The 25,334-nt window shown below is 34.9% G+C and overlaps 1 protein-coding gene across 2 annotated transcripts in view; it reads left to right on the forward strand.

Annotated features, from left to right (window-relative positions):
* The window catches only part of jbug (filamin-type immunoglobulin domains fbug), a 73,251-nt gene that overhangs the window by 38,666 nt on the left and 9,251 nt on the right, over positions 1-25,334 (forward strand). For both annotated transcript variants that reach the window (XM_022078558.2, XM_022078559.2), the window contains 23 exons: positions 1,176-1,322; positions 2,712-2,933; positions 4,383-4,550; positions 4,967-5,113; positions 5,599-5,817; positions 6,027-6,200; positions 6,815-6,967; positions 12,965-13,186; positions 13,782-13,949; positions 14,459-14,686; positions 16,323-16,460; positions 17,411-17,584; positions 18,474-18,704; positions 19,138-19,250; positions 19,331-19,529; positions 20,629-20,811; positions 21,355-21,576; positions 22,137-22,310; positions 22,910-23,149; positions 23,632-23,775; positions 24,046-24,228; positions 24,394-24,663; positions 24,758-24,904. In XM_022078558.2, the coding sequence (XP_021934250.2) occupies positions 1,176-1,322; positions 2,712-2,933; positions 4,383-4,550; positions 4,967-5,113; positions 5,599-5,817; positions 6,027-6,200; positions 6,815-6,967; positions 12,965-13,186; positions 13,782-13,949; positions 14,459-14,686; positions 16,323-16,460; positions 17,411-17,584; positions 18,474-18,704; positions 19,138-19,250; positions 19,331-19,529; positions 20,629-20,811; positions 21,355-21,576; positions 22,137-22,310; positions 22,910-23,149; positions 23,632-23,775; positions 24,046-24,228; positions 24,394-24,663; positions 24,758-24,904 (4,266 nt within the window). The remainder of the gene's footprint in view (positions 1-1,175; positions 1,323-2,711; positions 2,934-4,382; positions 4,551-4,966; positions 5,114-5,598; positions 5,818-6,026; positions 6,201-6,814; positions 6,968-12,964; positions 13,187-13,781; positions 13,950-14,458; positions 14,687-16,322; positions 16,461-17,410; positions 17,585-18,473; positions 18,705-19,137; positions 19,251-19,330; positions 19,530-20,628; positions 20,812-21,354; positions 21,577-22,136; positions 22,311-22,909; positions 23,150-23,631; positions 23,776-24,045; positions 24,229-24,393; positions 24,664-24,757; positions 24,905-25,334) is intronic.

Here is a 25,334-nt window from a genome sequence, read left to right on the forward strand (position 1 = left end):
GAAGGATGAATATATTGTCATGTTTTCTTAATGGTATCCACTGGGAATTGGGCACATGGTACTGAAAAAACTAATAAGAAACCATGGTGTAGAAGTCATGAAGAAGACATGAGATGTGTACCCTTAATATGAAGAAAGTGTTTGAATATTAAGCCTGTACTGCACTGTTCACTAGGAAATAAAAATAGTCCTGTTATTGATTTATATACTGCCATTTAATTCAATGGACAGGCTGTCAATGACCTGATTGTATTTAATTTATTGTTAATTACAGTGTGACATCTAGGAAATTTGACTATTCCCCAAAAATATTAATAGAATACCAGAACTGCCCTGGAAAATCTAGAGAAGTGGCACTGGGGAATTTGCTGTCATATATGATGGAAGAATAGTGCACATTTTGTTTGTATTTAAAAATACTTTCCAGTCTTGCACAGATATTTTATTTCAATGAATTCTCATATTGATCCATGAGGTGATGAAGTATTAACCATTTTTTCTCTCGGGATCTATGTCCTGATCTGCCAGCGATGACTGTTGATATTAGAAGTTTACATTACCAAATCTGAACTTTTCAATTTTCTCTTTGTTATTTATTCATGGCAATGGGGGAAATGTAGGAGTTTGCTTCAACCTTTAAAAAGTGTCAGTCTAGAAATTACATACCCAAAAAGTTTTCAGTGTTATTTATACACATTTTTCTAATGAGAATTCTGTATAATTTTGCTTTTAGGTCAGAGCAAATTATTTGCTCATGCACAATTTTGGCATTTTACAACTAAATTAATACTATAGAATATACATACGTGCTTTGTGTTTAGGATCAGTTTGAACTAGAGTCTGCTCAAAAATGTTTTCTTTTGCATTTTTTGATAATGTGTTGTGTCAATAAAAATCATTTTTATGATGGTAAATATAGATGCATCATTTCCCTTTTTTCTAAGGCAGACTAAATTTTAAATTTGAATGTAGATATTTCTTGGTGCCTTGTTTCATGTAAACTGTGGTAAAGGAATAAAGGGTGACACTTTTGTGAATCATATATTGTTATACTTGTTTCACATTGCTTGCAAATTGCACAAGAATTAAAATACATAAATGACACAGTATTGAAATTATGTCCAAGAAGTTACTTTAAACCTTCATATTCAGTGACCCATGGATTTTTATTACAGGTAGCCCGTGGCAGGTGGGTGTGATGACGGGCCCCAAGATGGCAGTGCTGGGCGATGCAGTCCGGTTAGTGGCAGCAGGAACCACTGCTGTGTTTGAGCTCAGTGCCCTTGGTTTCAGCCATGATGACATTGATGTCCAGATAATAAGTAAGACAATTTAAATATCTGTTGAGCATGGTGTTCTAGGTTGTGACACTATGTGGCCTTGTAAGTGGTTACCAATCCACCCTGCAAATGAAGGTGGTGCATTCCTCCAAAATGTTTTTAACTACCTACAACACCACATACCATAAACCCAGAAGATTATGACTGACATCTTCACAAATGTGGGAACCTTAAATTTTAGGTAATTTAGAGATTTCTTATATAGTTCTATCATGCATCATCTACTTTTTAAGTTAAGATATCTTCTTATTACAAGTGGTAGCTTTTAGAATATTCAGTTAAAGGCATTTGACCATTTAACCTTTATTGATCATGCATCACTAGTTAAATATTGGCCAGCAGCTCCATAGTTCAGGAGTTTAAATTCCCAGAACTCTAAAAATAAAGGTTAACAATTTTCATATTGGCATTTAAATCTCACTTATGGAAAAATGTTCAACATGGCAATTAAAGATTAACTGTGTGATTTAATAGAACTGATTTTGTGAATAGTAGGAGGGAGTCTGTATGCTGTGTATTATTTTTTTGTTTTTGTTTTTGTAGACTGTAATTTTAAAATGAAACATCTGAACTCGTTATGAATTGTCAAAATCATGTTCAGAACACAAAATTTCCAACTGTATTGCAGCTATGTGACATTTATATGCACAATCAAATTATTCAGATTATATGATAGTGCTATGCAGACCAAGAAGAAAACATTTTTATAGCCTAGATCACAGTGAATGCAGGAGATCATTATTTGATTTGGTAAATGTAACAAAGGGGAAAGAACAACACACGCATATATATATATATATATATATATATATATATATATATATATATATATATATATATATTCTTTCCCCCTTATGTTACATTTACTAACATTAAACCTACTTTTCATTCAATATATATATATATATATATATATAGGGCCTCCCTAGCCAGATTGGTCGAGGGGAGAGGTCAGACTAAGACAGGTACCCTGGTCCTCCAGGTTGGGGGTTGGTTGCAAGGCTAACAACCTTGCACCATAAAAAGGAAGATGTTTTAAAACCTCAATCAAAGCCTCAGACAGACGGACATAACAGAGAACCGAATGGAAGAGGAGAATTGAGGAGGCCATGGACCGAATACGGACCGGAGAGCCATAGAAGAAGAATATATATATGTGAAAGATTATATTTTTGTATGAGTGACTTTATATTGCTGGTAGTATTACTTAGGCCTGTTGCAGATCAAAAGTACTTCTGTTTGATGGGAAAATTTGGTTGTTATTTGTTTGTAAACTACAAATATACACAAAAATGACTGTGTGAAGCATTGCTTATTGCTGCATGAATTTTTATTTCTGATTGCAGTTTTATCTTGTGTTTAAAATTTTAGGTCCATCTAAACGGCCAGTAACAGCTCGTCTAGTGGAAGAGAAAAATGGAGAGTTTCGAATAGAATTTATGCCATCAGAAGTTGGTAGCCATTTAGTGGAGGTGTCAGTTGCTGGCCAGAAGCTTCCAGCTGGTCCATTGGTAGCCAAAGTATACAACAGTGCTCTCATTCGAGTGACAGATGTTGGAGGTGGAGTGGTAGGGCAGCCATGCCAGTTTAGAGGTATTAGGACATGAACAATGCTAATTTGTAAGATGTGTAAGAATAATGCTATCTTAATTACTTTACTATATTGGAATGTTATAATTTTCTACTTCTGAGCATATTCGTATGAACCTGATTTTGTAAATGAACATGTGTATACTCTGGATATCCTGCTTAATGCTTATAATTATGCTACTTCTCTTTATGAACCACAGGAATTTCAAGGGTAAGGAAAGTAACTGACCACAGTTTGCACAGTTGCTTGTAGTTGTCCTTGATGCCTTTTTATTTATTTTTAAAAATATTATTCATTCTCTGGTAGGGCGAGGTGAACTGTCATTGGAAAAGAAGGGAATTACTGTGTTTAGGAACCTTTATTTAGTAATAAAATGTCTTCTTTATTTTGAAATAATCCTTACACACCTGTATAACCAGGCAAGATAATTTACATTTACATTAATTATGCAAGGTTAAAGAAATGTAAGTTTGAAATATGTAGTTCAACAAAAAATAAATTACTTAACAGTTACTGTGTGATAAAGTAACTGTGAATAATAATTATCAAGAATCAAGTAAACACACTGGGATGCTACACTGCAGAAATTGGAAAATCTGTAAAATTGTGTCTAGTGGATGACTGAGAAGGTAACTTCTTATTAACATATACTTTGTGCATAATTTATTTTGGACATTCATGTGAGGTAATGGGAGTTTGGAGAAATATTTTCCTTTGTGTTGGAAAGGATTTGTTGCAAAAATGAATTTAATGTATATGTGAAATGATAGGGTCCAAGGATGTTTGTTACAATATATTTATTTACATTCCTTAGATCCTTCATAAATACCAAGCCAAAAATGTAGAACATACAATATAAATAAAAGTAAAGTAAAGCTGTCCCACTATATGCCATGTAGATGCTTGGTGGGGGAGTAGTCAGCGACATGCCCAGCCACGCTTTACCCCTGGGAAAGAACCCTGGGCCTCAGAGCTGGTCTGGACACACAGGCTAGAAGAAAAATCTTCTGTCCCCATCGGAGATCGAACCGTGGTTGTCCAATCACTATACTGACTGAGCTACCTTAGCTCATATCATAATATGGGTACAATACCTAACACTATAAGGCCCAGTGGTAACTGTATATACCACCTGCTTTAACAATCAATAACTTTGCATTTTGCCCACTGTGTACATTTGCTGGTTTTGTTTGATTCTTACGGTAAACAGCAACTTGATTTTCCTGGCATAGTTGTCTTAGACACGTGGCATTTTCAAGAATTTGTGGTGCAAGCTCTTTTTCTGTAACACAAAATTGTTCGTTTCTAACCACTTTTCTTTCAGCTTAAAAAATTTACTGTATGAAAAATAATTCTGTGGTTTATATGTGTGTTGTAGTGTTGAAACTTGTTCTATAAATTAGTATGTTTTGTCATGTGTTATTCTGAGTTGATTTTTGATTTGCTTTCAGTTGATGCAAGTCAGGCAGGGGAAGGGCAACTTGAGATCTCAATAAATGAAGGAGAGGTGCCAAATCATGTTCAGGTTGTTGGAGGTGGTAGATGTTTGGTCAGCTTTACACCTGAACAGACTAAACCTCATCTCATTGACATAAAGTTCAATGGAGAAACTGTTACAGGTTAGTTATCTGAATTTCATGAGAAAATTTAAACTGCCTTGACTCTGAAATCATACAGTTGCATAAAAACAGTAAGCAATGTAATGTTCTCATTGTGATGAAAATGTATATTGTGACCTTTTGGGTTGTGACTTCATGTAGTTGTGTTGGTGATTACCATTGTTCTGGAGGATTGTATTGCCTTGGTATTAAGGGTACAAGTGGAGGTTTCAGAGAAGTGTGTCTCGTCCATTTCCACTTATACCATGAAGGTGGGGATGATATATTCCTCCAAAACATTGGTAACCACCTGAAAGACTACATAGCGTCAACAGAAGAGCCTTAGCCATCAATGCAGCAACTTGGCCTTTCATATGGATGCACCATACAGAAGGTAATATTCAAAGTTGAGCAGTGCATTTTTGTGTTTGTTTCAGATTGTCCGTTTGTGTGTTCTGTTTCTGACACAAGTCGAGTGTCTCTGACATTGAGGAATCTGGAGCTAATCCCTGTAAATGAAATTGCTCGCTTTCATATGGGAGTTGATGGAAATGGCAGTGCTGAACTTGCTGTCTCTGTTAGGGGTAAAGTTTCTGTAACTGCTCTTACTTCTATCATGTCAGAATTAAACTTAAGTAGCTCTGTAGTGGGAAGATTGTGTGTGTGTGTGTGGGGGGGGGGGGGGGGCTTATGTTTCAGTTAACATAGTTTAAATGCACTTTTCTAATATTTTAAGCAGGTCACATATAAAATGTAATGTAAATCACATTTTTATTATAATGTATCAGTAGATGAACAGTGTGTTTTCAAAATTATATGAAATTCCTTCTTGGCTACAAAGGACTTGTTTATATATAACAGAATAATGCACAAGATCTGTCCTTAATTTTTTTATATTTATATTTTTTATTGTAATTCATCATTAATCATTCAGTGTTACTACATTCTTAGTACAGTAGTAGGCATAGTAAAGGAACAGTTGCTAACATTAAAATACATCACTAGATAGAGATACAGCCTCAAGTATATCATTAAATACTATAAAGTTATATTATTTAATTTCTGTCAGGCCCTACCACAGAACTTCCAGTTAAGGTGACAGGCAACATTCACAGTGGGTTCACAGCTGAGTTTACACCACGGGATGTTGGAGCACACTCCATTACAGTCGAGTATAATGGTCATCCTGTCAGTGGCACACCATTTATAGCTAAAGCATATGATGCTAAGAGAGTGTTTGTAGGGCCTCTGCCAAAGGGGTCAGTTGGAAAAACTCTGCAGTTCATGGGTGAGAATTAGTGTTTGTCATTATAATGTATATTATTTAAAATTGTGTTAATCTGTTTAAAAATTTAAGAGAGTTCAGATTTGTTACATTTAAAGAGGAAGAGACATTCACAATACATAGATTGTTTTATGTAGGTGAATTTACTAGTTGTTACATAATGCTATAGCATGTTGTACAAAAATGTAAGTGTAATGTACGTTTTCTTTCAGTTGATGCAAGCCAGGCTGGTGAAGGCAACTTAGAAATTACTATTAGTGCTCGAGGACATAATATACCTACCCAAGTACATCCACAGGGAAATGCCCGCTTTGCTGTTAGTTTTGTTCCTATCGAGCCTACTGATCATGTCATTAGCATAAACTTCAACAAGGAAAGTGTGCCAGGTAAGGATTTATAATGTGTATGCCATTAACAGCAAACTTTAGTATGCCTAAACATGTGTTTGCTGAAGGCTCATTCTAATGAAAATTAGTGAAAATCAGTATAAAGTAATGTCACTTACATGCAACATTCATAACCAATATTTGGCCACAAACTCCATGGAACATGGTCCTTCTTAAGAAGCAGTCACTTAGCTGGTGAAGAAATGTACTGCCTTTTATGGATCCAAAGGAGTTCACAAGACCTTATCATTAGATCCTGTTGTTTGCTGGTTGAATACAGTCTACACCCTCACACCCTTCTTCTTTTACTTGTTCACTCCAAGTTACTCTGCTGCTGGTTTACCTCTCAGCCCAGCCATTTTTAGGAGTACATTGATGGTTTGCAATATTTTGTGGTAAAGAAATTCATGTCATTTGATCTACATTGTTCAAGAAATTTTGCATTTACTCTTTACTGAGGTCTGTATGAATGTGGAATGGAAACAGGAGAGACAAGTTACAGGGTTCTGCAAAATACTGAATGGTTTCTAAACCAAAATGATTTGATACCTCTTGTTTTGACACATTTAGTATTAAATGGATATATATATCAGTGTATTCAATCTGTGATGCAGGTTCCCCATTCTTGGCTCGTGTCCAAGGGGATTCACCACATCAAATCCTAGTGAGTGGGCCATCATTGTCATCAGCAGCAGTTGGCAAAACATCCTTCTTCACTGTCAGTAATGTGGCAGGAAGTGTTGAAGACATAGAAGTTAATGTGGAAGGTAAGTTGTGAATTTTTTTGAACTGAGACTGGTGACTAGTTTTTCCAATCAGATACACATCAGTAGTACATTTTTCCTATAGTTTGCCTAAGTTTTCAAATAATATATTTGTGTGTGTTGTCTTTGTTTCATTTTTAAAACATTTCAAACACTGGTCCCTTCCAGCAGAATTGGTGTGTTTTTTATATTTGTCTTCTGTCTGAATATGTAATTCCCTCTTGCTATAAGAATAATTCTAAGGTAGTGTTCATGCTGTATGTTCTGAGGTAGAAAGTGCATACTTAACTCTTCATTGGCCAGTACTTATATGATTGGCTTTTGAACACCACTCAGTGAAGGATCCCAGATTGTTCCTCAGTCATTGACTAATAGAAGTGCCTCATATTCTCACATTTCATGCAGAAGTCTATACCTTCATTGTCGCCCATATAAATTTTCTGTACTGCAGTGAGTATAATGTATTGAATCTTCTATATGTATTCGTCGGCATTTTTTCACATTTATACCGTTCCCCGAATCAGTTCAACACTACACATTCACCTACCTTGGTATGTTTCTTGCACAATGCAATTTTTCTTCTTAATTCAGTAAAATACTAATGAATTTTCAGCGCACAGATATTTAAATTGCTGAGGTTTGTTTATTAGAAGACAGAGATGTGGATTGTAGGTTGAGAATGGTTTTAACTTGTCTCTGGTGATTTTAAATTGTAAATTATATAGGATATAGTTTATTTCTGAATATTGGTAATGTACCATGTTTCAGTGCTATAAGCAATATTGACCCTTTCTTATTATTCCACAGGAATTTTAAAATGCATTTTTTGTTAATTATATGTGAATCTGTTTATTTTATCTCAGAGGTAACTGATGGTGATATTAAAATTAATGTCACGTTTCTTGTAGACCTCATTTTTTGTGACCTAATGATAATGTTGTAAATAAATGCTCCAATATCACACCATTGTTTGTATGTATGTATGTGTGTTTTCACAGATAGAGAGTTTGTCCCTTCATCTGCAAGTATTTCTCTTTTGTCTGTGTCTACAAAATTAAAAATGAATAAACACTACTGTTTTTCTTCTATATTCTGTCTTGCATCTATGTCTTACAAGAGTACATGCATGGCCAATGAGTAGTGACATTGGGTTTAATGTATTAATTATCATTATATGCCATGTTTTTATATTTAGCTGTAATTTAGATGATTATCTTCAGCACATATTCTTTTATAAAGTTATTTTAATTTTATTGCACAGTGCATATATCATTTGAAATATGTTGTACCTTGAAATTTTAAATGTTGACATTAAATTGTGTAATTGATGTAATCCATTAAAAACTCAACAATTAATGTTATAACATTGAACATGATTCTTATTATATGAGAACACAGGTGTAATGTGTTCAATGGTAATTCACAAGTAATTATTTTGTGCCAACTGTTTTTATAATAAATTGTTTTTTGAAAATTTTGGTCATATATTAGAAATTGTAAATTACTGTGTTTTCAAGCACGTTACATTTTCTGCGATATAACTTTAATGTTTATTGATAAATTTTAAGAAAAGTTCAAGGTATGGTATATTTTAAATGAATATAGCCTAAGAAGGTTTGTGTTCTCTTGTTGCAGGTTCTACTCCTTACCGACTTAGACATTACTGACTGAAAATACTGACTTTATAAATGTTATGTTTTCCCCTTACACTTACAGAAACTTCTAAACAGATAGAAAGTTTCTTATATTTGTGTACATGATACAAGATAGTGCAAAAGCAAGTTGAAGTGATGGTTAGGTGTATGAAATGATTTTGCTGTAGGGATAACAATTTAAAGTTTCACTAAACTGTGTTTGTCTTAATGGAGAGAAAGGATTATTTTATTTAAAAGCTTGGTTTTGGTTGCTTATTAACATCTAACATAGAGAGCATTCCAGACTGTCTTCATAATATTTTACTGATTTTGATAAGTAGTTTGATATTAACAGGTTATTATATATATTTGTCTGGAATGCTTTGTGCTTCTTTGCAAGATCAGCACAAGTTGAATTCTTTCGAGTATTATCATGTAAATATATTGAAAATAATAAGGTCGGGAAGTACTGTTCTGACGGGACGCTGTAGTAGACGGACAGTATGTACAACAGTAACTAGCGATGATGACTGTAAATATGACAACTTTTAAACATCCTTTTTTATGGGTGATGGAGCTATTGCAAACTGCTTCCACCAACTATAAGGGTTCTATATGGTGTAAGTTTTTTGTTTTCTGCTGGTTTATTTCCTTATTTCATATTGGTATTAAAACTGCACTGTTCTCTTTTAAAATTTTACTAGCTTTAGGCATACTTTAATTACTGTATTGAATTATTTAATTCATTCCATTTTTCAGTGATGCATTGATATTCGTTTCATATCTGTAAGCATAATTTTTTTCATAAGTTTGAGAATAGTGCATAGCCTTTATCATTTACGTCTTCTGTCAGTATTGATAGCAAAGTTATAAACCCTTCCTATTGACATCCTTTCTTAGTCATAAGTAATAATTCTGAATTGGTAAGGGTTTTTCTTCTGTTTCCTGTATCTGTATGGTGACTTGAAAGTTTAAGTGCATTTGCAAGCTTGACATGATCTTCCTGTAGGTGCTAAATTGAGAGTGACTGAATGATGTTGATCACACATTTTCATTCCATTTTACACCCATATTCCTTATGTGCATATTAATATTTGCTTTTATTGTCATAATTGTTCATATTTTTTTATAAAGCAGCACATTCTGTAGTTACAGTGAAACCTCTATCCATCGTTCCCGGAACTATCGTTTTCCCGGATGCATCGTCCGTTTTGTTCGGTCCCGAATACATCCCATATAAAATAATGTTACATTTTCCCGCTTCTATCGTTCCTCGAACTATCGTTTTATCGCATCGATCGTTCAAAAATCTTAGTCCCGGCCTACAATTTTCCCGCAATGATCGTTTCTGAGAATTTAAAATGCTGGGTTTAGAGATAAATTAATACCGAAAGACGCATAATGTTTTTGGAATACACAGTAGCGGTAACCTGTTATGTCGCCCAACCAGCACATTCTTTTGGAATGATGGTCAGCGGTGCAGGGGTGATAGTTGGAGAGAATGGCGGCGCGCATTGTCAGAAATTTTACGATTTTAATTAGGGTGCACTCATATTTCGTTCCAGCGATGCCAGATGGCATGTGCAGTGTGAATTTCTTCACAAATGCTTTTATTACAAGTACAAAGGAAAGGCTGGCGGCACTTTTCATTCTTCTGGTTCATCTCGTTTCCAGCGGTTCAGGGTCTTCTACAGCTACGTTTCGTTGAGTTCGGCAGTAATAGTATTTCCATTCTTCCTTTTATTGTCCGCAAAGGGGGTTGGAGCCGTGAGGAAGAGGAAGACGACGAATGCGAGCCCGAAGCTTTGCCGAGTTTTGCCGAAGCACTCGCTGCATTGGCGAAAGTGAAGTCGTTCTTTTATGCGCTTAATATTAGTGAACGTGACGAAGAAAATATTTTGAACGTGGAAAGTGCTCTGTTTGGTCTAAAACGTAAAGTTTCAACAAACCAGTTGTCCATTAAAGACTTTTTTGGTAAAAAGAAGTAACTTTGAAAGAGAAACATTGTTTTTTTTAAATTTTTAATGCTTTCCCGCATCTATCGTTTTCCCGCATTCATCGTTTTTATTTCCCACCCCCGCCGAAAACGATGCATCGAGGTTTCACTGTATTTGGAATTTCCATATTCATGCAGAAAATTTGGTGATAATCTATAACAATTCAAAATTAGTTTGACTAAAGGTTCCATTCTCTGTTCATACAGATGATATTCTCATAGCATCATGCTTATATTATTTTAGTTACTTTTAAATTGGAGATTAAATGGTTATTGTGAGAATTCTCTGCTATAAAAAAAAGTTATTATGAATTAATAATTATCCCTTTTCATATCATATACATCTACTTGGGCTAGTTCATAATAGGATAGTTTATTATGTCTTCAAAATGTGTGCCATTTGTAAACTTTTGATATGGAGTAAACAGAAAATTGCATTGTACATAGAACATGTTTGTGAATGCAATAATTTATTATTTGTGAAGTTGATCTTGTATTAATTCAGAACAAATCAGTGATCTGAAGACTGAATGTGATGTCATTTTGCATTCCTAGCATTGCATTTGAAATGGGTGAATATAAACAAAATTTGTTTTTGTTAGAAAGCAAACTGTTTCTGTTATTAGTTTTCACTTTTGATTGGTGAAAATGTATGATCAGAGAAAATAAATTGCAATAGTTTATGCTTGTGGGAATACTTATAGCATTTTAAATATTGTTACATCATTGGTATAGGAGATCACAACCATAAAACTTGCATTTTATGAAATTCAGTAATGAAATTATGAAGTTTGATGTTAATTAAACTGTGGTTTGAAGAATTTGACTAACAAGGAACAGTTCTCGTTAATGCTAGTGCTGGGAAGATGCAGCATTCATATATAATTTAGTAATGTTGGTGAGTAATACAAAAAAATTGTTTTTCCAAATTATGTGACGTCATGATGCTTTGAATGTGTTCTGTTGGTTTTGATGTAGCATTCTTCTTTGAACTAAATCATAGAACATAAGTGTAAAGATAACACAATTTGTAGATGACTGTCTTCTGGGTTGTTGCACCTTGTAGTCTAAGTTTACTGACGTTTCAGAGGTCCGTGCTGCCTCCATCAGGCCACTTATCACCCTGATGATGGAGGCAGTAAGGCCCTCTGAAACGTCAGTAAACTTCTACCAGACTACACTGTGCAACAACCTGGAAGACAGCAATCTTTGGACTCACCATTGTGAAAACCTCAAATCCTATATAACACAATTTTCATCCAAGCTTATGGATAACTGTAAATTACCATCAGTTTAGTGTAGTTGTGGGCTGAGTTGGGCTTTGTAAACTTGTGTGCTTGTATGTAATGGGATTAAAAGCTTCAAATCAGTTACACTTAAATACATATTTACATTTTTCTTGTCATTCAACTGAATCATACATTATTTTCAGGAAATAATTGTGATTCAGATCAATCTAATGTCTTTGTTTCAAAAGGAAATAGAAATTACTTACATTTCATTATTAAGATTTGAAGCAATATCGTATACAGGCATAGCTTTAAGGGTTAGATTTTATTGTTTTTAAGTAAGCTTAGCATGTTTATATCATTTACTGACTAATGCATTCTGAGAAGTTTGTGTTCAAAATTAGCATTAACAATTCAGACAAGCAGGCATTAATTTAGAATTGTTCCTATGTGCAGTTAATTTAAATGCCGTATAGAAATTAGATTACATGATATCAAGCACAGCATGATTTGTTTAATTTTATTACATTCTCCTGAATTAGATGTGGCAACCAATTACATAAACTGTTAGTTTTTGGAAACAGACTTCTCATTATGAGTAAACACATATTGGTGTTGATAAAGAGCAGTGCCAGCTTATACTAAAGAATTATGAATATCTTTTATGTATTTTTTCTCTGTGCCTTTAATGCAGGTTGCTGCATAAAATGAATTTATATTTTTGTCACATTTAAGCTGAAAATTAAAAATGTTGTTCAGAAATGACAGCATAAATAACTTTTTTAAAAACTGTAAGGTTTCCAGTAAGCTGTACACATATATGAAAAGGATATAAGATAACATGAGACCAGTGAAGTATGTAAAATGTCAGGCAATGCATTTGAAAAATATTGTTTCAATTCAGAGTTCAGCTTTCTAACATTTTTTTATGTTGAGGGCATGGAGGACAAAATCCGTGAAAGTAAAATATAGAAAATTTTACTTCTCCTACTAACAAGAAAATTTATGTTGTACTAAGACTTACAGGGGATATTCCCAAGTTACCAAAATTATAAAAAGACACTGCCTCTGCTACTGTAAAATGACCACTGCAGCAGCAACTACTGCCACTGTTACCCTCTGTTACGATTGACACTCACAGGCCCAAATGGACAATCAGTTCCTGCCCAAGTTAAAGATACAGGCTCACAAACATTCCAAGTTGAGTTTTCACCTCGGGTAGCTGGTGAACATCGCATTGCAGTGGCTTACCGTAAGGTTGCCATAGCTGGGTCACCCTTCTCCTGTAAGGTGTATGATGTCAAAGCAATCAAAGTCAAAGATGTTGCTGAAGGCATTGTGGCCAAGCCAATTACATTCCTTGGTGAGTAGAAATGAACCATTTCTGGGCATGGTATTAAGTTTTCTGTAGCTTTGTTAGAATGTCTTCATGATATCAACAAAGGTGGCCACACTTTATATTTTATTATTGCCTCATAGAAATGTGATTTATTCATTAGAAGAATTACTGTTTAATGCCATTCAGGCTAAATCTATATTCAGAAATAAAGGCATCTACATAAATTGTAAATGCTTACTCTATAATCATTTGGAACTGTAAGTTTACTTCCATATACCTTGAAACTTTAACTTATTTGCAGTATCAGTTAAGATATTTTATTGGTACTGCCCTTTTTAATTTATGTTGATATTGAAGTTTTTACATTTAAAAAATTGATTTTTGAATTATGGCCAATAAAGAAAGAAATTGTCACAGTTCACATGAACATGAACATGCAGGCATGTTTGCTTATGTGTGTAACCTGTATAAACATTTTTTTTTTGTAAAATTATTTTAGTTTTGAACAGAAACATTGCAGTATCTGCTGTTAATAATTGTATTAATCATTCACATATGGTGGCAACATTTTAGGAAGAGGAAGAATTAATTTAGCTTTTATGCTGTTTATTTCCTACAGTTGAAACAAGTCAAGCAGGTCCAGGTAATCTAGAGGTGACTGTAAATGGTGGACGAGTCCCTACTTCAGCTCAGGCTCAGGGTCCACACACATATGCTATCTCATTCACCCCAAGGGAAGCCATTGCACATACTGTAGATCTGCGCTTTAATGGTGAAGATGTTCCAGGTAAAGTGTTTAGTGTATCATAAACTAATCTTTATGTCTGAGGATAATTGGAGAAAATTGAAAAGTAAGGAGCTCCATAATTTGTACTCTTTACCAGATACTGTTAGGATAATCAAATGTAGGAGGATGAGATGGGCAGGGCATGTAGCACATGTAAGGGAATGAGAACTAACAGGTCCATATAATCATCGCTCTGTTGATGGAGATAGCAAGGACTCGTAAACATTGGTGAACTTCTTCCAGACTACATGGTGCTACAACCCAGAAGATATCCATCTTAGTATGAGAGTAGATTAGTGTAAAAAATAAATGCTAAGTGTCTTAATTGTTCATCCCTTTAGCTGCCCATTATATTTTCACTGCTTTCATAAAGAAAGTTATTTTAAGGTAAAAATCTGAGCTGATTATGAGTGTTGCCTAACAAAACTTTTATACATCACTCAGTGTTTCTCGTACAGTGTTTTCATTTCTTTAGGTAATAACTAACAACATATTCTCTTCTGATGTAGGAAGTCCTTTCACATGCCAAGTGTCGGAGGCGGCTCGGGTTGTGATCTCAGGTGATGGGCTGGAGAAAGTTGCGGTTAACAGGGCAGCGATGTTCTCTGTGGAAGCAGATCCTTCCCTTGGTCGACCAGATGTTCAAGTTCTGAGTCCATCTCGGCGACCACTGATGGTAGATGTGGGTGTCCAGACAGCGGGCAGATACACAGTGCATTTCACACCTACAGATGTCGGTGAGTGAATGTATGTTTATCTTAGGTTTTTGACGTAAATACGTCTATAAGGAAGGGTCATTCGGCAAAAAAGTGTAACGAAAAAGTGCAACAAGTGTACCTAGGGAACGTCGTGTTTACTCGGCATTGTTGTTACCTAGGAAACGTTACATTACATTAAAATACATTACTTTACATTACATTCATCTACCACAGACCCATCTTAAGCGTAACTAATTCAAGTTAAGCATTCAAGCATTTTTGTTACCTAAGAAACGTCATCTGTTTACTCATCATTGTTGTTACCTATAAAACATTACATTACATTACCTTACATTATCTTACCTTACATTACATTACTTTACATTACATTCAGCTAACACAGACCCATCTTAAGCGTAACTAATTCAAGTTGAATAAGCAATGTCTTAATCAAACTCTACGCAATTGTAAAGCATGTATAAAGGAAATATTAGAATAAAGCCAATATATAAACTTCCTTTCCGTATAGACGTATTTACATCAAATTCTCCGGAACCGTGGTTCCACTGACAACTTTTTCCTCCACTGAGCTTCGTGCATTCTTCCTTTGCATGTACTAGGTCTTGACAGCTCATCAGGTGACTGGATAGTGTCTCACACTTGATTGCAGCCTATAATCTCAAAACTGTGGAATTTGAAAGTGGAACTGTACTGAAAAACTTCAGGTGGTTATCACCAAATACACATGAAACAGTGTCTTCTGCACATGATTAATAATATATTTGGCAATTGTGTGGGCCTCACCATGGCAAGAAATTTGTAGTATGCTTTGCACACATTTCTATTTTCACTTTTAATTACAGATGTCAGGTTACTTTCAGAATGCTTCAGTTCACCACATTTACACTTAAGAAATGTGAGAAGTTTGTCCTTGCAGTGAATGTGCTGTGTGTATGAATGTTTTGTAATTTTACTGAACAATGGAACTTTACTAAAGTTTAGTAAAATAATGCAGTGCATGCCGAGCATGTGCATTGGAATTGCTATTACACAGAAATCTGAATTACAGATAGCTGTCATATTTATGATTATTTCATAATTCATATTTGATGCCTGAAGTACTTAAACATTATCATGTTAACATGAAATTGATCTTGTTGCATTTTCTTTTACCTTAAAATTTCCAGTTTTGAGCCAATAATTCATTGTGAGTTAAGGTACTGTAATTATTTACATTGTTCTCATCTTTAAACTGCTCTTAACCTACCATGCTCATTACAAAAGTATCATCAACTGACCAGTCAATTTGCATACATTGTTGCACTTAGACTGCTGTCTACAATGTCTGGCTGTGGACTGATAATTTTGTGTCTATAAATTAGTATAGTATAATTAAGAAGAGTAAAAGCTGTAATATAATGTTGACTAAATCAATATGAAAGCAGGGGCATTGCAAAAATTACTTGGTCTTCCATTAAACATTTTTTCTCATTGAACCCTGGAATGCCACAAATCTTCAAGAACACTGATCTCCCCAAAAGTAATTGGGATTGTGTTTTATATGTCTGTTTATTGTATGTATATTAAATTGTACAGGTGACAGAAGTTGTCTGCAGTGTGTAAGGAGTGAGTTTAGTTGTTCATTACTCCACAATAAACATTTGTACATTTTCAGGTGATCACAGTGTGGAAGTGAAACTGGCTGGTGTTCATGTTGAAGGCAGTCCATTCCTTGTTAAGGCATATGATGCTGCTAAAGTGAAGGTCACAGACATTAATTCTGGAGTTGTTGGAAAACCAGTTTTCTTTAGCAGTATGTATAAAATATATATTTATATATACACAGAGATTTATAGGAGATATTCTTTTGGTTGTACATCCATGTTATTAAATTATGCAAGCCACTTTGTGGAATCCTTTTAATTTCATCATTAATATATCCAACCTAGTAAGTGTACAAACTCAGAACATGAGAGGTGCGTTAGGACCATTGAATGTAACCTGAAGATGTCTTCATAATCTCTTCAAACATGCAACTTTCTGTTGACTGATAAACCACAGATGTATTGGAAGTTTATAATTATGATTTTGTGCAGCAGATATTCTTGTGTATCGCATAATACTGCTAGACATTATTAACTAAATAAACAGAAATGGCATCTAATAAGTTACCTCATGCCTGCTTTTTTATTCTTAATAAATATAATTGTTTATGCATAAACGTCTTTAAAAATGTTTATGTTTTACTTGAAAGCCTTATACCACTACTAGCTGTACAACTTCAATAAAAGGCAGGCTCTTCTAGAGTTACAGTGGATGGCACAAGTGCTGCTTTCTCACAGTAACACAGACAACACACATCATATAAATTGCATGTATAGTGTAAATAAAGACTAGACAAATGACTGAATGGTGGGTATGATATCCTTCATCATTATATCAAGACTGGCTCTGGGGCTTACCCAACATCTTGTCCAGTAGTTACTGGGGGTAAAGCTGCTAGGGTGGGAAGCAAACCATTCACCTTTATCTGGTGCTGAAGTTAAGAATGAATGGATCTATACAACCACTTCCCCATACCTTGTAGTATAATTGATTTTCATGCAAATGTGGTAAATGTTTTTCCTTGCAATATCAGTGACCGAAGGTAAGGAATTATAAGCAGAATCTTCATATGTGGGTAGTTCTTGAAGCTGAAACATTTTCTAGCCTGTTGATTGGTTAATGTTAGTATTGTATGTCATTTTTTTCTTTTTCTTATAGTCAATGCCAGTCAGGCAGGTGCAGGGAACTTGGAGATCATTGTATCAGTCAGTGGTCATAATGTACCAAATTATGTGCAGTCCGAAGGAAACGCGAAGTTCCGGGTGAATTTCAAGCCCCAAGAAGCAGCACCACATAGTTTAAGTGTTCGCTTTAATGGAGAGCCTGTTCCAGGTTTGTCACATTTAACATTTCCTTAATCCTGTAACTGCCAAGTTATTACCCTGTGAGATTAAATTATGTTAATTAAATTTTCTGCTGTATTTATCTTATAAATCTGTTTTATTGTACCTGAAGTTTATTCGATGGTTTTCATAATGAATGTGATCATTTCATATGTATATATTAACACACAAACTTTGTATGTCACTAATTTATAACATGCATGCAGAGTAGTATGTAATGTTAAAAGTATTTGGTTTTATTGGTTACTCATGCTGTTGTTCATTGATGACTTACAGTACATGCACTGCATATCATTAGCCTGTATGATCTTTTTAGTGATGTTTTGAAGAGTTGGGAAACATATAATACAAAGAATTGTTTCTCCACACACACATACACAAAGGATTTATCCTATAAAATTTAATTTATAATATATGTTTCATTTACAAAACTTTGCATGCTTTTTATGCGCCCTATCTCTGTGGAAATTTTACTATCACATTCATTTGTAGTTATGATTCTCTATTTTAATTTGCAATTGCAAATTTTGTCTACATGGACTTCAATGAGAAATGTGCAAATCTGTTAAATTTTCTGAACCTGAAAATATAATTGCAAGGTTTGTGGGTATTTTATAAATGCATTGACCTTTAGGTTCCATAAAAGACTGTCATTTCTCGACTATATGGGCAATTATTAGATTGCTGAGAAAGGCTTCATGCTGTGGAGTTGGTTAAATAGTTTATTCATGAAGATCTAATCAGCCTTTAAAACCTGTGTGTCCTGATGTACAGGGAACTGAAGATCTTTCTTCTTGAAGCTACACTGAATTTAGTGACTTATGGGTATGAAGAATGATTTTGTGTAATGTTTTCTTGTATACTCATGTCTTTTACAGGATCTCCATTCATGTGTAAGGTTCTTGATGCAAGTCAAGTGCTGGTATCTGGGTCAGCTTTGAAAATGTCACCTTTGGGACAAGCTGCAATTGTTATGGTGGATCCCCAAATGTCAGCCGGAGATTTGGGATCTTGTGATGTCACTGTAACTGCTCCATCTGGACAAACCATTCCAGTCAGGATAACTAAGACTGACAAGTTTACAGCAGAGTTCATGCCAATTGAAGTGGGTAAGTTGGGACTTGGAATTTACTGGTTGAATACTTATTAAATTGGTAACATGTTACAGAGTTCAATTAAATGCAGTAGAAATTACGCAAGAGAATATCCTGAAAGGTTTTCAGTAACAGTTATTCACCTTTTAGCCTGTTTCATAAAACAAAATGTGTTTTTTAAACATGAAGTATGAGCATTAAGAAAAGAAATGGTAGCACGTGAAAAAGGTCAAAACAGAATACATATTGACCCAATCACATTATTTTTTTAAGCTTAGTGCCACATTGTGATGCTCATCATTAGAAGGTAGAAGATGAACTTCAATATTTCAGATATTACAAGTGCCCATTAGAATAAGCATTTTTCAAAATTCTATTTCTTGTAATATTAAGGTGCACTATATTTTATATTGTTGGTGTGATGGGGTCCTGTCCTGTGTTTATTTAGGTCGACATAGTGTTGCTGTTATATTGGATGGTGAACCAGTTAAAGGCAGTCCATTTGCATGCAACATTTATGATGTCAGCAAAGTCAGAATCACAGGACTTGGGCCTTCTAAGGTATGTCTTGTTCATTTGTGATGTATTTAATGATGCTTTTAGTAGCTCAGAAGTTTAGAATATATGTTAATGTATTTTAGGTTGGCAAACCTGCAACCTTCACAGTTGATGCTTCGGAAGCAGGTGAAGGCACACTGGAGTTAGTAGTTAGCACAGACAAGTCAACAGTCAAAGCAGAAGTAGTTGCATGTTCCAGAGGTCTTTATGATGTTACCTTTGTTCCTCATGAACCAGTGCCTCATTTTGTGAACATTTCATTCAATGAAGAAGATGTTCCAGGTGCGTATAAGCTATACTTTGATTTTACAAAAGCTTTAGACACATGTAAAAATGAGCTGTAGTTAAAAATGAATTGTCTAGAATTGAGGGGAGAAGTGGTAAAAAATTTTTAATGCAATTAAAAATTAGTTGGAAGGATAACATTAAAACACAACTGAAAGAAACAGGGTGTGATTGTGTGGATTATATTCATGTGGCTCAAAATATGTTCCATTGGCAGGCTGTTATGAACATGGCAGTGAACTTTTGGGTTCCATAAAACAGAGAATGTTTTTACCTGTCATAATGATTATTCGCTTCATATACTGCAAAATAGAAAGTGACAGTTGTCATAATGCAGAATGGGTCTTGTGTTTTATATACTTCAAGTTCTTTTATTAAATTTTATTTATTAAATTCTGTATAATAAGGTTTAACTAGAAACTGTAGAAGTGGTGGCCAATCTCTGCTTGTAAACTGAACCAATCAATAAATCTTCTCGGGCAATCAGCTGCAATAACTGGTTATAGTAAACCGACGTTTCAGGAACCACCTCTGTCCCCATCATCAGGGTTCTGATGCAACTGGATACCTCGGAAGTTACCTGATCCGGCTGCATCCTGACAACTTTAATAGGGATGGAGGTTTCACCTTGAGCCGAGCATGGTATCCGGTGACGAACATGCTCAGGAATTTTGGGGAAACACCAGGTAGAAAGCAGAGCCAGACAAACCGAGCGCTTGACTCCGCCCCCTAGCTCCTTGGGCCTGGGTCCGGACATGTGCACTGGTCCCGAGCAGGTAGTTACACAGGCGACTTCCGAGGTATCCAGTCGCATCAGAACATGATGAGGACAGAGTTGGTTGGCTGATTGCCCGAGAAGATTTTATTGATTGTACTCGCCGCGAAAGTCTCAAATCCTATATCGTTGATTGTGAAGTTCCACGGAAGAAACATACATTTATGCAATTTGAAGTTACTTATTTTGTCTATTAGTGTAGTTGAGGCCAGTTTAAAAATGTTAAAAATATATTTGTTATATAGAGATTCATTTCAATAAGCATTTATTATTTTTGGACTGTAATTACTTTGTTAATGTTTTACTGTAATTCCATTCTAGGTAGTCCATTTAAGTGTGAAGTGCTAGAATTGGGTGCAAAGGAAATGCGACATATGCATCGTAAAGAGTCTCGAATGATTACAGTTCGTGGGGAAGGTTTGAAAGATGCAGTTGTAGGTTCCACAACTTATTTTGATGTGGATCCCAAGGGCATGGATGGTCACATAGACATGGAAGTTGTGGGTGAGTAGAAAATTGCAGCTAAATTTGTATAATTTCACAGAATATCTTTAGTATTAAAAGTTTTATTCTGCATTGCTGAATTTGTGTTAAGTGTTATATAATTTATGTTTGCTTCAATAAAAATGTATTTTTTGTGTTATAAAATTCCATTTCACCTCAGTTGTTTATATATATTCTTCATACACATTGTTTTGAGAGTTAGTTCTCCCATCCTGAGGTGATTGGTTATTATTATATTGGCACATGTTTTTATTTATACTGTACTATTTGTGCCAGCAATAAGAATTCAAACTGGTAGCCTTTGAATACTTATATGACTATATTCAGTCCCATGCCATTAATTTGAATGAGACAGTTCTGCCACCTCAGGACAATATTAGTGAAACAGTTTTTGCATATGCATAACACATTCTGAGACTAAAGAACTTTTAAACAACTGTAATAAAGAATTAAAATTATTATATGCATTGCAGATTTTATATATATATATATGTAAAATTACACTGTAATGTTAATAAATTAAAACACATATTAATTGTGCAGGTCCCGATAGTTCCCATGTACCATGCTATGTAAAGAAACTAGGCTCGGGTCTGTATCGAGCAGAGTACAGACCTCAACAAGTTGGTCTTCACAGCATTACAGTGTTTCATCAGGAACAGCCAATCAGCAAGCAACCTTTCACTGTAGAAGTATTTGATCCACGGCAAGTCAAAATCATTGAAATGGAAGAAGCATTTTGTCATCGCGCTGCAAGTTTCAAAGGTCTGTTGTATTGAATTGTGTTGTAAGTTAAACAGTGTTGAGTTAATGTTGGCAGATGGCACAAAGAAAAGTATGGAAGCATGTTATTTATCATGACAAATTAATTAATAAATTAATGAACATTGTCTACATTTTCATAAGTTCTGAAAAGTCACAAGCATTTTGAAGCACTTTATACTAGTAAGATATAATTGAAGATATTTTTTCATTGAATCGACTATGATTGTTAGTTTCAGCTTATTCACTGCATTTTAATAAATAGTAATTTGAGACATACCGGTCACACATTCTGCACTCATCAGATACTATAGAAAAATTGGTGTAAAATGGTCTATATCAGTTGGTTGTAGAGTTCAAAGCAATTCAGTACAGTGATATACTTTAGGATCCCGCTTTAAGACTATTTCAGTAATTTGGTTTTATGAGAACATATTAAAATGGATATTTTAATTTTATAAATTCTTGCTGTAGTTGAGGTTTCAGCCTAGTTTAATGTAGAATTAGAGCAATGGGGTCTGTACCACAAATGTATTCATAATCAGAGGACATTCTCCCTGCAGTGGATACATCAGGAGCAGGACAAGGAGTGCTAATAGCAAGTGTGAAAGCTGCTGGACAGGAAGTGAAACATTCTCTACATGCATTGGATGCAGGGCAGTACCAAGTGGTCTTCCATCCTAAGCTTGCTGTTCCACATAGAATTGACCTCAAGTATAATGGCTTGCATACAGCAGGTAATAATAATACTTTTATATTGACTATGATTTGTTTTAGTCTGACACAGGTACTATCAGCTTTGAGTGCTGCTATAGTGAACATGCATTATTATATCCTCTTTAATGTTATATATATAGACTATCTGTGAAGTCTTAAGCAAATAAAACATTGTGTGAGGAACTAATTGTGCTTATTTCCTTTAAATGTGGCAGGGAGACATTCAGAAATTATAAATTAATATTTACTAAGTAATTATTATCATGAAAATACCCGTTATTTATTTAAAGTGCTGTTTGTCTTCAGTTGCAATAGCCATATCCATATCCATATCCATATGGATGTCAAGACTGTCGCTGGGGGCCCACCAAATTTGTTATACAGTGGGTACTGGGGACTCTAGTGGTAATGCAATTGGAGTGTAAAGGTGATCACTCACCTCCATTTAGTGCTGAGGTTAAGGAATGAAGTTTTGCCTCTACTCCCCATGTTGACATTAATGGAACTCAGTAAGTTCAGTGAAAGAATTTTGACCAGTGGACCAATGTACTTGTATTATTAGATGAACTCTTGTATTAATATGCATTAGTGAAATAATATAAAGGAATTTGCTTACCAGGTTGTCCATTTGAAGTGTCTGTGAAGAATCCAGCAGTTGGACAAGATGTCATAGCAACAGGGCTTGGTCTATATCAGTCACGTGCAGGGAAAGTGACAAGTTTTGTCATTGAGACACTGGGTCATCCAACAAAGGAGTTTGACGTCATAATTACGGGTCCTCAGGGCTCTGCTGTGCCAGTGAGGTGCTATCAACAGAAAGATGGAAATTTGTTGGCTGAATTCACAGCTCATGGTGCAGGTGCTGTTCTTTATTGCAAGATTATATAACATGTATCTCATTATTCAGGCAACAGAGTAATGTTTTTGGTTGGATGAAATATTAATAAACTTATTTCAATTCAAATTTGACACTCATTGGAGATGGTTTCCTTCAGTCCTAGAGATGTCCTTATTTTGTCAAACTGATTTACCTGCTTGGTCATTATGGTTTAAAGCATAATTTTATACTTGGATTTGAATAATAATTCTTAAATTTAATTTCATCAGAGTTTGTATGTAGGTGTGGTATTATATGAGTGTTTGTTTGGAATCCCCAAGTTTTGAATTTCATATAAACTGGCAATTCAGTCTAACATTTTAGCAGAATTTAATTTTATCAGTAATGATTTTAGGGCAGCCAGCATGAACTTAAACTTTAAACTGAACTGTTTGCTATTTAAAAGTAGTTTAGTAATGTGTGTGTTGTGTTACAAGGGCTCACAGTTTGTTCAATTTATTTAGGGACTTACAAGATTGATGTGACACAAGGATCTAGGGCTGTCCGTGGTTCTCCATATTACTGCCAAGTCTTTGATGCATCCAAGGTGAAGATAGAAGATGTGGGGTCTAAATCAGTTGCTGTCAATGAGAAGATTGCTTTTCGACGTAAGTACCTGAATGTGCTATTCATTGCAGTGGAACCCTGTATTTACACTTTTCTTTGAAATGGTAAAAAGTAGTGTAAATTTCAGGAAAGTGTAAATTACAGGAAATTTAAATATCATAATAGCAGTACTTTATCTTCACCTTAAGTCTTATTGCTCAACAAATAATATAGGTAAATTATTAATCAGTGAATGAACAGTTTTACAACATACCATTTTGAGAAGCTAAAAATATATACTGTCATTGATGAAGGAGAACATTTTGTTTCAGTTCAGCGCAGAGAAGCTGGGTTTGCTGAGTTGGATGTGACAGTTACCAGCCCATTGGGCCAAGACTTACCACTTGAAGTTAAGAGTTGCGGAAATGAGAAGGATTGTGACTTAATTGAATTTTGTCCAAGTTTACCTGGAATTTACCGCTTCAAAATGACGTATGGAGGAGAAGAGATACCAGGTATATTATGAAACATATTTGCTTTAACTGACTCCATGGATCATATTTCTTCTTGAGAAGCTAATAATCACTCAGCTAGTCAGTTGTCACTCTACGTTCCTCTATTAAAATTATGAAGTAATTTAAATATATGATTAATAGGGCTGCATTTATTTATCCATGTAGGTTCACCTGTAACATTTACAGTTGAAGATTCAGGAGTTGCAAAAGCAAGTGGTGATGGATTATTGTGTGGCCAAGTGGGGAGTCCTGCTAGTTTCAAAGTTGTGGGACCCGGTCTACCAGGCAAGCCTAGTATTCATGTTGATGGTCCAGACAGTGTAGCAACCTGTAGCATAGAAAGGGAGGCAGATGGAATATATGTCGTCACCTACACTCCTTCGGAAGTTGGGGTTTATGATGTCAGGGTGGACTGGGATGACAGTCCTGTACCAGGTATGCACAGTTATTGAAGATTCTTTCATTGTATGTTTGAAGAATTTAAATTCAAGTAATTTATTTTTATTAAATAATTTTAAATCTGTTTCAGGATCTCCATTCCATCCAAAGATAGTAGACACTCTTAAAGTACGGGTTATAGGAGGTTGGGAATCATTCACAGATTCAGAAGGTCGATTAGAGCTGGCAGTTCATAATACCAAGAAGATCAGCTTTGACACTGCAGAAGCTGGTCCAGGTAAATTGTTAACAGTAATGGCTAGAATGTATTGCAGTTTTACATATTACTACTTCCTGTTCAGGAGATTATTCTGGCATATGATATACTTTGTACATCACTTAAGTATTTCGTGAATTAAGTACCGTAAATCTGATATTCTAATTTACTGTATTTATTGGTTTATGAGCTGCATATATGTGTGAGTTGCATCAAAATTTGTTAATTAATTTTCCCGAAAATACCAGTCAGATGAAAAAAATCGACCTCAAAAGATGTTGGTTGTAGCAGTTTTTAAGAGTCGGGGTAGCTCAGTATAGTGACTGACTATGGACTGGACAACTAGGGTTTGATCCCCAATGAGAGCAGAGGATGTTTCCTCTAGCCTTTGCTTCCAGACCAGCTCTGGGACCCACCCAGCCTCGTGTCCAGTGGGTACCGGGGTCCTTTC

Source organism: Zootermopsis nevadensis, unplaced genomic scaffold (genome assembly GCF_977971745.1).
Source record: "Zootermopsis nevadensis isolate Lab colony 2312 unplaced genomic scaffold, Znev_1.0 Znev_ptg000013l, whole genome shotgun sequence".
Taxonomy (NCBI): Eukaryota; Metazoa; Arthropoda; class Insecta; order Blattodea; family Termopsidae; genus Zootermopsis; species Zootermopsis nevadensis.